Consider the following 12,659-nt stretch of genomic DNA (forward strand, 5'->3'; position numbering starts at 1 on the left):
TAAATTAGAAGTTTGGGATTAACAGATACACACTACTATATGTAAAATAGATAAACAGCAAGGACCTACTGTATAGCACAGGGAACTATATTCAGTATCTTGTCATAACCTATAATGGAAAAGAATCTGAAAAAGAATATATATATATATGTACAACAAAATCACTTTGCTGTACACCTGAAACTAACACAATATCGTAAATTAACTATACCTCAATTTAAAAAAGCTTAATTGGGGACTTCCCTGGTGGTGCAGTGGTTAAGAATCTGCCTACTAATGCAAGGGACATGGGTTCGATCCCTGGTCCTGGAAGATCCCACATGCCGCGGAGCAACTAAGCCCGTGAGCCACAACTACTGAGCCTGTGCTCTAGAGCCCGCAAGACACAACTACTGAAGCCCGCATGCCTGTGCTCCACAACAAGGGAAGCCACGGCAAGGAGAAGCCCGCATGCCTGTGCTCCACAACAAGAGAAGCCACGGCAAGGAGAAGCCCGCGCACCTCGACAAACAGTAGCCCCTGCTCGCCGCAGCTTGAGAAAGCCCGCGCACAGCAACGAAGACCCAACGCAGCAAATAAATAAATAAATAAATAAATCTATAAAAAATAAAATAAAATAAAAAAGCTTAACTGTAAGGGATAATATTTTGGAAAGATAATTCAGATTATTATTTTAAATGTAGAGTTGTTTCTAATTATGCTGGTAATGATTCTTTAAAAATGGTTGTGTTTTTATCTCTACTTCCTGAGTTCAGACATTAATTCCATAGAAACTAAGAAGAAGTAATAGATCTTAAGAATAGAAATAACTGAGCTTCAGGTACTAGATTGTAATTATGTGGTATTTAAGTCTCAGGTACACCTAAAAGTTTTGTTTGTTATTTTAAGGAGGAAGTATTACTAATAAGAGATATAGAGTATGATAGGAGATCAATGAAGTAAAGAATTTTATAAAACCATTTTTTAATTCATATGTTTAATTTCTAGGGTAACCATAAATAAAACTCAACTAGAATAGAAAATGAAGCATATCTTGTTTTTCTAAGACAGAATGAATAAGAAAGCAAAGTTTTTAAAAAGAGAGGGAGAAAATGTTTTCTATACTTAGGTTACTTTGCTTTAGTTTTTAGTAAAAACCTAAATGCATTTATTAAATTCATGGTGCCTTTGGAATAACAGATCTTATCTTGTTACACATTTTTATTCATATAAAAACTAGCCTTAGCTAAGTTTAAATTATAAATTATTAGCAAAAAATAAAGGACTTTGAATATATTGAGAGGACAAGTAAGCAACTCATAAAAACAGCTTAAAATAAAAACACTCACCAACTACTTCATGATCCGTATGGTTTAGATATTTTTTACATATGTAAGGCAAAGTGGACTCACAATCCCGACTTCTCCAGGCATTTGGCATAAATGCATTAAATGTTCCACAGTGATATTCAACAAATGGCTTAAAATTTATTTCTGAAAATACAATGTGTGTGTACTTAATGTTAGAAGCAAAAGCAGTTAGTTCAACATATACTGAAATGTAGTTTGAGCATCAAGGAGACAGCCCTTCTCTTTGGCATATGTAGTAAATCCTATAAGATATTATATTTATGATTTTGCAGTTGAAGTCCAGGCATGACAATGAAATGATTTCCCAAAGATAGCAACAGCTGATTTTATTGTTTTAAGGTAGAGAGATACTTTGCAATCTGTTGCTATTATTTTTTCACAAAATGCAATCGTACTTTATTATATTTTCTAGTTATTCAAGGTTCAACTATAACAATCTTTTAAACAACACATTTAAACAGAATGTGAGTGCGTTGTATTACACAGTTAATGTAATTGACTTAGAATCCATAAGAAAAACCAATTTTCCTTTTTTTGTGTGAGACATACTGATGTAAGACAGTAATTGATCATATCTTTGGAGGGCAAAGGTTAACTGAAGAGAGAGGAAATTGACTAGGAGAGAGGGAAAAAATATACGAAAACGATCTGTACATAAACATCTACTTCTGAGATTTAATTTCTTATCTCTGTTGCTATTTTTAAAACAACTGACTAGAATCTTGGTTTTGACCCAAATCCTCCTGCAACCTTGGCTTACCTTCTCGGCCTCCATTTTCTCGTTCGGAAAAGCATGCCTTTTAGAAATTCAATCAGGCTTTAAAAATGTTTATAAGCCACTTTCACAGTAACATGTCATATATATATGTGGGAAATATTGCTATTTTAGGCTGTGGGACGATGCCACCTGTTGAAGGTAAACAAAACGCTGCAGGTACCTGGGTTCCAGTTCAGATAGTTGAGTGGTGTTCTATCAGACCACTGCCAACCAGCATTTTCATCTAGCTGATTCAGACCTATCCATACTTCCACTGCTTCACTGCCAAAGTGCTCTGAAATAAGAGAAATACGGAGCTTCAAAAAAAAAAATCAATGTTACACGTCTTTCTTGTTTTCCTGTTTCTGGGGCATGGAGTCATAAATTAACTCCATCAATGACAGAAAAGGGTTTAAGTGCTACTAAACCCCACACTGGTGCTTCAGAGTAAAAAAAGCCAGCCTGAGAAACATGGCAGTCTCCTAAAGGCTCACTGACAGCAGCTGTGAAGTGCTTAATCTAAGCATACAGGAATGCTGCCTCTCAACGGTCGTCAATCCATCAAGAGTTCATGGTTACAAATCTGAGACCACCTGACCTGTGTGAGCTTACCCACTTGAGGGTTTTAGAGGGGGAAGGAGGAAGTGCCCAGGGCCAGTCCTACAAAGTGCCCCTCTGTCTTCCTTTTTTTTTTGCCACGTGTGTCTGGTGGCCTCAATCTGGAGGCTCAGGACTCAAGTACGCTGAGCTCAGGCTACCTCAGGCCCTGAGAAAGAGGAATAGGAAGAAATGCTATTAAATGTCTATAATGGGTATGTGTGTGCAGAGACGTAATGTTTACACTTGTCAATACTCTTGAAATATTTCATAGTTAAAAAATTGAACAATTTAGAGGACCTTTACCTTAGGGGTTTGGCTAGGAAGGGGAAGGCAGATTAAGTGTTGTTAGTGTCAGGAGGCAAGCCCTCAAATTTAAGGTATGCTAAAGAAATGGGGGGAGGGCTGTCCAGTGGGAGAGCCAATGGGGGTTGTCCGGCCAAGAGGAGAGCATGATCCAAGGGACCAGAGTATGTAGAGGGATCAACAACAGGTTGGCAAATCCAAAAATGGGCAGAAGACCTAAATAGACATTTCTCCAAAGAAGATATACAGATTGCCAACAAACACATGAAAGAATGCTCAACATCACTAATCATTAGAGAAATGCAAATCAAAACTACAATGAGGTATCACCTCACACCAGTCAGAATGGCCATCATCAAAAAATCTACAAACAATAAATACTGGAGAGGGTGTGGAGAAAAGGGAACCCTCTTGCACCGTTGGTGGGAATGTAAATTGATACAGCCACTATGGAGAACAGTATGGAGGTTCTTTAAAAAACTAAAAATAGAACTACCATATGACCCAGCAATCCCACTACTGGGCATATACCCTGAGAAAACCATAATTCAAAAAGAGTCATGTACCACAATGTTCATTGCAGCTCTATTTACAATAGCCAGGACATGGAAGCAACCTAAGTGTCCATCGACAGATGAATGGATAAAGAAGATGTGGCACATATATACAATGGAATATTACTCAGCCATGAAAAGAAACGAAATTGAGTTATTTGTAGTGAGGTGGATGGACCTAGAGTCTGTCCTACAGAGTGAAGTAAGTCAGAAAGAGAAAAACAAATACCATATGCTAACACATATATATGGAATCTAAAAAAAAGAAAAAAAATGGTCATGAAGAACCTAGGGGCAGGACGGGAATAAAGACGCAGACCTACTAGAGAATGGACTTGAGGACACGGGGAGGTGGAAGGGTAAGCTGGGACAAAGTGAGAGAGTGGCATGGACATATATACACTACCAAATGTAAAATAGATAGCTAGTGGGAAGCAGCCGCATAGCACAGGGAGATCAGCTCAGTGCTTTGTGACCACCTAGAGGCGTGGGATAGGGAGGGTAGGAGGGAGGGAGACACAAGAGGGAAGAGATATGGGGATATATGTATATGTATAGCTGATTCACTTTGTTATAAAGCAGAAACTAACACACCATTGTAAAGCAATTATACTCCAATAAAGACGTTAAAAAAAAAAAATAGCAGGTTGGGGCCATGAGCAGTGCAAATGCTTCTTCAGCTTGGTGTGGGAGAAAGTTTTCTGTGGGCCCCTTCTCCTAACCATTGTGCCTCGGCTCCTCCTGTTTTAATTCAGTTCCAGTTTTGTTATCAATGCTATGTAGAAACATGTGCATTGACATGCTTGTGTCGAAAAATATGCTTATCAAAATTGTAGAATTAGGGGAAATTTTTCTTTGGTTTTCCTTTTTGTGCACCTGAACTTTAAAAAATTACTCTAGAACAAACATGTACCACGCGTGCTGTAATATTTGGGGAAAAAACAGTGTCAGAGACTTTGTGAAAGTAACTAATTTTGTGACACTTTCAAATGTTGCCATTGAATCTTCTAATCTATAAAGGAGAGCATTGATCCCTTATGATTCATCTGCTTCAGAACCCAATTTATTCTGAGCCAGATGCAGGGGCCCTGCCTGAGACTGAGACCCTGACAGATAAGAGTTATAAATAGGGTGACTGTATGTCCCAGTTTGCCTGGAAAATTCATGGCTTATGCTGGTAGTTCCAGAATAAGTATTGATGGCAGAACCTTTTACTCTTCAAAGGGTCTCAGTTTGGATGATCGATTGTATGGTCACCAAGGTTGTAAAGATTAGTGCATTCACATCACAAGGCTGCAGCACCTTCTGTGATTGGGTATTTCGAAACAACAGTGGAAAACTGGAGGAAGCTAAACCTTTAAGGAAAGAGAAAAAGGTGTTTTATAATTTTGAGATCCCTGAAATCACTGGACAGAAACAGCATAACATTCATGGGCCCTGCCTTTCCAAGTTTCTGGGGCATAAACACAAGTCTCTTCCTAATGTCTATTTGGTTAGTCCTTCCAATAGCACCATTTGATTAAATCATCTAACTGGTGTCATCATGACAGAAGGCAGAATGGAAGATGGATTGACAAGATGGAGAAATTTCCACACTTCATATCGGGGTAAGTACCAAGTGATGCTTTCAAGTAACCTACTTAAAATATTTAAGTATTAAGTATTCTTACCTTAGAGTTATTTTGAATACCCTCTGTGTGACTGTTTTAACAGTACATATAAAAAAATCATTGTATAATTTCTAATCTGTGTTTAAAACTACAAAAATAGTCTACTTAGCTTTACAAGTAAATTGTTTCACAATTCTGTAATAGTAAATGCAAACTTAAATTCCTTTGGCTATTTCCTGGCATTTGTGGCAGTTTAGATAATTCCTTATACCATAGTTAATGTTCATCAGCGATTAACAAGAAACAGTAGGCTATTCTCAACATTAAAAAATACCTTGGTCAGAACAAGCTTCTGTCTTTATGAATACTCCTCTGTTTTCCCAATCTAAACAATCCCCGAAATCTAATTATAAAATTGTGGTATTTAAATCAAAGTCTCTGACGTATCTTATTCCTTTAATCTTTATTCAAGTCTGATAAGTCTAAACCCTCTTATTAAAGATCCCAGCAGTCAAAATAGATAACAATTGTAATTCATAAATGGTGCACAAAATTTTCTATAAATACCATTACAGGCTAATAATGATTTTGGAAATGGGTGTTTTCCTGCAATATGACTCACTCAGATCAGTTTCAGTGATAATTTCCCACTTTTGCAAGTCTGTGGGGAAAGGGGCAGACATATACTGTTCATGCATTTGTTACAATCCTTCTAGAAGTTATTAATGACTTTCAAAAGCCTTAAAATGTGCTTCCTCTTCCACCCAGTGAATCCACTTCTACAAACTTAGAGAGAAATAATCGGGGATCTATGCACAAAGGTATGTGAGGGATGGTTTTCCATAGCAACAAATAAGTAAATAAAAACAAAATAATACCTATCCCTATCTAATATTTGGAGATTAGCTAAATATATTATCTCTAACCTGTATCACTATGTAACCATTAAAAACTATGATGTAGATCTATATTTATAGACATGGACAGATGTTCATTCTATGCAGGTAAATTACATAAGCATGTTACTAAACTGTGCGCATAGTTGCTGTTAAATGTTTAACACATACTGAGTGTTTGTTTTGTGTGCCAGGCACTTTTCTAAATTTTCACCTGTTCTATAACATGTAATTCTCACCACCAAAAAGTAGATATTGTTATTATTTCCACTTGATAGAGGGGGGAAGTTGAGGCACAGAGAGGTTAATTTACTTCTTTAGCACTGCTAGTAAGTGATGGAGGTGGGATTCAAACCCATGCAGGTGGCTCTTTGGTCCCTGTTCCTAACCTCTATGCAACAACTGCCTCATGTTTTTATTTAATATCATTTTTCATAGATACTATGGATTATGCATGCACTTGTATGTTTTTTTTGCAGAAGAAACATGGTTATCTCTGGATTGTGGAACTATGAGAGTTTTTCTTTTGGTTTTCTTTCTGTATACTTGAACTTTTAAAATTATCCTAGAATGATTTTATTATTGTTATTCTAGAAGAAACATGTGCAATATAATTTGGAAAAAAAGCATCAGAAACTTTTAATGAAAGTGACTAATTTTGTGACACTTTCAAATGTTTCAGAAAGATTTTTAAATGCTGTATGTACACATCTACAAACACATTTAATCTATAAAAGAGAAGTAAAAAGAGAGTTTAGGTGAGAAGGTGAAATAGATCAGACCCAGCTCCTTAGCAGTCTTTTGGCAGTTTATGTTATTACTTTACAGTGTTAGTTAACATGTGTGTGCTTTTGCTTTTCCAATTAAATTTTAAGTTCTTTGGCATCCACTGGAAACCCTACTACACAGTGACTGACAGGTAAGATTTTGTTTAATTAGTAAACAGCTTAATTATTTATAAATGGAAACGGAATGGCTAAGCTCCCCAGCAAAGCAGGAATTCGGACTTAAGTTTAGAAGTCTCCCTATGCACTTGTTGGAGCTGAAAATTCTCCTGGGTCCCTTGCTGTAGCCTCAACTTCTCTTTTCCAAGGGGGAGAAAATAAGAGAGGCACGGCCAGGTGTCAAATGGAATGGCCCAGGGTTCAGTTCAAAATTCTGGGTGTGAGTTTGGGCCATGTTAATAACAGAAAAATATTTTCCAAGGGACCTTTTTTTCCCAGAAGGTATCTTGGTATACATGGACATAACTGTAAACACCAATCATTTTAATTGTACCAACATCAATGTGCATCATCCACCTACTTACTCCTTACGAAATTTTCTTCAGTCTCATCTGCAATACTTAATAAAGCGCCTCCTTGCATCTGGCATGAAGAGTGTGCCTCGCTCCAGGAGAGGGAGGAAAGCAGGTTGAATTGGTAGCAAATGTGTGAATTGAGATCCTTCTCCCAGACAGCGTCACAACCCACCTCTGTAGATGCTGAAAACAAAATCCATTAAAACATTATAATCTTATTTTATCTATACGGCGATATATTTCTAAGATGAATTTGAATGGCATGATTCCAACTTGCAACTCCTAAAACTTCAGAGCCCTTATCTATTCTTGATTAGGTCTTTATGATGAAATCTGCATTGTTTTCCCATAAGCACTTTATGGTAAAACTTGTTCAAGATTGAAAGGAAATTCAAGAAATTTTCAATAAAGAAGCTCTGATCCTTTCTGGGAAAATGACATTAGCTATTTTTAAGAGAAGGAAATATAATTGGAGTATAGATATTTGTGAAAATAACATCTGAATTCTTTAAATTCAGAACTTTATACTGAAAACTGTGTGAACTGAAGTATTTATTTGAGATAGATGCAAATATTGTTTCAAAAAGCTTTTCCCTGCAAATACCAAAATGCTAGATGGAATAAAAGGGATACAGTAGAAACATGACTCTAAAATGAACAGAAGTTTTCAAATAAACATTGAGAACGGGAGCACTGATATTTAGTTTAAGACAGTTCTTTCAGTCAAAAGGAGGAGAAGCAAAATCCACTTGCAAAACATTGGCCAAGGATTGTGTAGTTTGCTTAAAAGTAAATTTAATAAAATATGAAACATGGATCTGGAATCTGAAGTTTATTGAAATAACAGAAAATGAAGACCTACTTTGGGTGCTTTTGCTGAAATTTTAAATCAAACCCTAAGGTGAACCTAAGCAGCCATAAAAATTACCTGAAATCAAACTCAGCCAAAGAATTTCATAATGTAGACAATGTGAACCATGCTACAGCATGAGTGTAACTGATGGTCAGACAATCTGCTAAAATCTAGAACAACTTTTGCCAAAGTACAATCCACAGAGTATTACAACTTCAAGAGCTCTCCAAGAAAAGCTGGGACATAGTGCATATGTAGCCTCCTCTGGGGAATTCATAATATACAACAGCATATTAAAGGCTCTGAGAAGTTCTCTAATAAACAGCTTAATTTTAATTCAGTAGACTTCAAACTTATTTGACAATGAAATCTTTTTTTTTGTTTTCTTTTTCCCACAGTACTTAGTTAGATGGCTCCCTTGGGATTGTGGGAAGTTTGTTTTCATGTCTGGTTGCAATGTGCCTTCCCAGAACTGAGTTAGTTAAGGAGAAGTTATTATATAAATCTAAGGTTGTCTACAGAGTTTCCTGACTGACACATGTATTTATAGAAGGATCCAAGATTGAAGGAGGATCTATCACCAAGAAGACAAGTCTATCACCAAGGAAAACTGTAGGAAGAGGAAGAGAAAGGGAGGAGGACATCTTCAGTAATCATCTTGCCCTGGTGGCAGAAATTTCCCCATTGAGTTTGAATCCTTAGAGACCGTCTTCAGTTAAAAAGCTACGCCATCCATGAGATGAACAACACACTAAGCATTATCAGACATCAGTTTAGCCCTGTTCATCCCGTGTGAGAGCTGAGGCCATGAAAGAGGAACAGGGGAGTGTTTACAATTTCAGTGTGCATAAAAATCACTTAGTCAGCTTCTTAAAAAACCACAGGTTCCTGGTTCTCAGTCTCAGAGATTTTGAATTGGAAGGTCCGGGGTGGGATTCAGAAAGCTGACTTTCTAACGTATTACTGATTCTAATGCAAATGGTTCACAAAGCAAACACTGGGAAACCCTGGCTTGAAAGAAATCATTTGAAGCACTTCCCAAGGAGAGCAGGTATGAGTAGCCTTTGGCTACTAGAAGATAGTAGGATGTCAGAAGGGGAGATAGGAGGAGGATGTCAAAAGGAGAGATCTGGGTATAGGGTACCTGCCTCTCATCTACTGCCTTGGGTAAAGATTTGATAATAAGTCCTAATTATAAGCCTCCATGATAAGCCATGCCATGATAAGAAAAGGTTCGGAGGACACTTCAGTTGATCTCATTCCCATTTTTGCCAAGAGTTGGTCCTGCCCTTTCAACAGGACATGGATTAAGCTACATAAAACAGCCTTTTGCAGAAATCTGCCTGAATTCTATACATTAAACAGTTAAGATGAGAGGCTTGCAGGTGATCCTGTCTGTGCTACAAATTACACTGCCCAGTTTTGTTAGATTTCCCCTGGCTTTGTGTTATCTGTGCCAGTTCTTAAGGTTAATCAAAAGGAAACTCCCAGTCAAATGTTTGCAAAAGGTGCCCATATTCTTCTAACAAGGCAGTCCATTTGTCATTAAAATTTGGTTTTAACTAAAATATAAGAATTTGTATTTCTATGCTGTCAGACACAAGTCCTCTCTTTGCATCTCTAGATGGGCTGCATGTGACTCCATGGATCTGATTTGAAAATTTCATGGTAACAAGTGGAATGAAAGTGCCACCTTGGGCCTGGGCACTGTGATGTGTTCTTCTGATCTCCCTTCAGGACCAAAGGCTTTATTTCCCCAGCTGCCAGCAGACACCTCTCAACATGAAGCCTTCTTCAAGGATTGCCTTTGCTGAAGAGGCTCTTTGCCCAATATCACTCTCCCTTCCTAAGGACAGTCTGCAAACCATGACTGGTCAGTGCAGGGCTATAAGACCCCTCCTCTCACCCCAACTAGGAGCAAATCCAGCCTGAGAACTCCTTGTGGGTCAGTGTGGGGAGTCACTAGCCCTGCATCACCGTCCTGCAATCCTGCTCTCTTCCCTTCATTTCCCTGTGTATCGATCCTGAGACCCCTCCCCAGGGGGCCTCCTGCATGCTCATCTTGGCCTCGGAGACTGTCCCCCAGGAACTCCCTTGCCACAGGGTCCCGTCCTGGCCTGGGGCATTTGCGTATATTTACTCTTAATCCTCTTGCTTATTCATAACTAACTTCTGCTTCTAAGCCACTGAAAAGTGCAGGCTGGTACATTTACTTTTTCTTGAAAAATTCTAATCTAAGGGATACCATCAGATTGTTATATTTCTTTGCATCTTTGGTTGTCTTTATATCATCTCTTCTGTCGCTAAATTCTGAGCTCCTTGAAGGAAGCAACTATGTCCTATATGTCTTTGCATCTCCTACTGTTTGAAGAAAGATTGCCAAAATCTTTTGCATGATAGTGATTTTTTTTTCCCTTTCAAAATACACCTTTCTTCTAATGAACTGAAGTATATTCATGTCAACACCGATTTTATTATAGATTATGACTGAGATGCAGCCATTTCTCCTTCTCTATTAATATGACTTTTTTGTCATCCCTAAGGATACAGCTTTGTCATTGTCCCAGGTGTATCTTTCCTGCCACTTTAGAAAATGGTTGAATTCTTTTAAAAAAAAGAACTCTTATACTATTTGAGCAACTCCAGGCTACAAAGTTACTATTTTTCTCTCTCTTTGGTCTTTCATACACTCAGCAAATAGTTATTGAATATCTGCTCCCTGAAAAGTGCTTTGTTGGTAAATCTCATGTAAAAGGGATGCCAAACCAAGTCAGGACTTCCTGCTGTTCATCCCCAGTGCCTTACATGCTCCTTGGTAGCCCTGATCACAGTTGAGATTAAATGACGCGTTATGGGATTGCTTATTGATTGTCTGTTTTTCCTGATAAAATTAAGTATCAGGAAAGCAGGTACCATGTTCCATCTTTTTCATGTTATTTCCCAAGCTTGCCCATCAGAATTTAAAGGCAGTTAGGCAGAGGAGACTATGCTATCAAAGGAAGCTGAGAAGTGGTGGCCACAAAGGAAAGAGGGAAACTAGTAGGTGTGGGTCCCAGAAGCCCAAGGAAAGAGATGGTGTCAGTTTGTTACACGTTGTTGAATCTTTCAGTAAGATGAGGACTGAGTCCATTAGTGACTTTATGGTGCGCGTTCCAACAGAGGAACCCAATCATCTGCGTGCTTCGTGCCTGCACCCAACAGATGAGCACTGCCAAGAAAAGTCATCTGATGGGTTCGTTATCAACCACCCCCGATACTTCCTGGAAACATTACCGGTTTTCCCTAATAAGCTTGCTCTCCCAGCAGCCACGGTGTTCATTTCACACCTTTCCTGTTGTCCAAACCTCTCACTCTTTCTTCCCCCTCTTCAGAGAAAGTCCACAGCCACTGGACTAGTTTCTCCTCATTTTCCTCATCACTTAATCCATCAACCTTCTTGGACCTGTACTATCCTCTCCTTCTTCCCTCCCATGGAGAAGTTGTCTTTACATCCATAAAAGGTCAGTCTGTCCATCTATGATCTGGACCCTACTTCCTTCTGCCTTCTGAGAGACCATATTTATTTCACCAATTGTTTCACTTTCCTGCATCCTCAACCTCTTTCTGTTAGATCCTTTCCAGATGCATTCAAAGATGACCTAGCAGCTCTCATCCTTAAAAGACAAGAAACAAAAAACTCCCTCCCTTGGCCTCCCCATCGCAGTCTCTGCCTTTTCTCTACCCCCATTAATCACATATTTTTATACGTATGCTGTCTCCAATTTCTCATCTCTCATTTACTCTTTAAAAAAAACAGTTTCACTGAGATATAATTAACATGCCATATAACTCACCCATTTAAAGTATATAGTTCAATGGTTTTTCGTATATTCAAAGCATTGTGCAACCATCACCACAATCAAGTTTAGAACATTTTTGTGGGAACCCAATTCCCATTAGCAGTCACTTACCATTTTTCCCTCAGTCCTCACCCCTACCCCCAGCCCAAGGCAACCACTAAACTAGTGTCTGTCTCTATAGATTTGCTTATTCTGAACATTTCATATAAGTGGAATTATACAGTGTGTGATCTTTTTGTGACTGGCTTCTTTCACTTAGCATAATGTTTCCAAGGGTCATCCATGTTGTAGCATGTACCAGTACTTCATTTCTTTACGTTGCCCAATAATATCCCATTAAATACTACTGGTATACTACATGTTATTTATGCATTCATCAATAGGTAGACATTTGGGTTGTTTCTATTTTTTGGCTATTATAAATAATGTTGCTATAAGCATTTGTGTAAAGGTTTTTGTGTAGGTATATGTTTTCATTTCTCCTGGATATATACTTAGGAGTAGAATTACGGGTCATATGGTAACCCAATGTTTGACCTTTTAAGGAACTGACAGACTGTTTTCCAAAGCAGCTGTATCCTTTTACAATCCTTCCAGC

The 12,659-nt window shown here is 38.1% G+C and overlaps 1 protein-coding gene across 1 annotated transcript in view; it reads right to left on the bottom strand.

Annotated features, from left to right (window-relative positions):
- The window catches only part of PLA2R1 (phospholipase A2 receptor 1), a 118,509-nt gene that overhangs the window by 82,527 nt on the left and 23,323 nt on the right, over window positions 1-12,659 (bottom strand). The window contains exons 4-6 of the mRNA XM_061184414.1: window positions 7,379-7,552; window positions 2,288-2,401; window positions 1,329-1,472 (exon numbers count right to left, since the gene is read on the bottom strand). Of these exons, the coding sequence (XP_061040397.1) occupies window positions 1,329-1,472; window positions 2,288-2,401; window positions 7,379-7,552 (432 nt within the window). The remainder of the gene's footprint in view (window positions 1-1,328; window positions 1,473-2,287; window positions 2,402-7,378; window positions 7,553-12,659) is intronic.

This window comes from Eubalaena glacialis, chromosome 1 (assembly GCF_028564815.1).
Source record: "Eubalaena glacialis isolate mEubGla1 chromosome 1, mEubGla1.1.hap2.+ XY, whole genome shotgun sequence".
In the NCBI taxonomy this organism is placed as follows: domain Eukaryota; kingdom Metazoa; phylum Chordata; class Mammalia; order Artiodactyla; family Balaenidae; genus Eubalaena; species Eubalaena glacialis.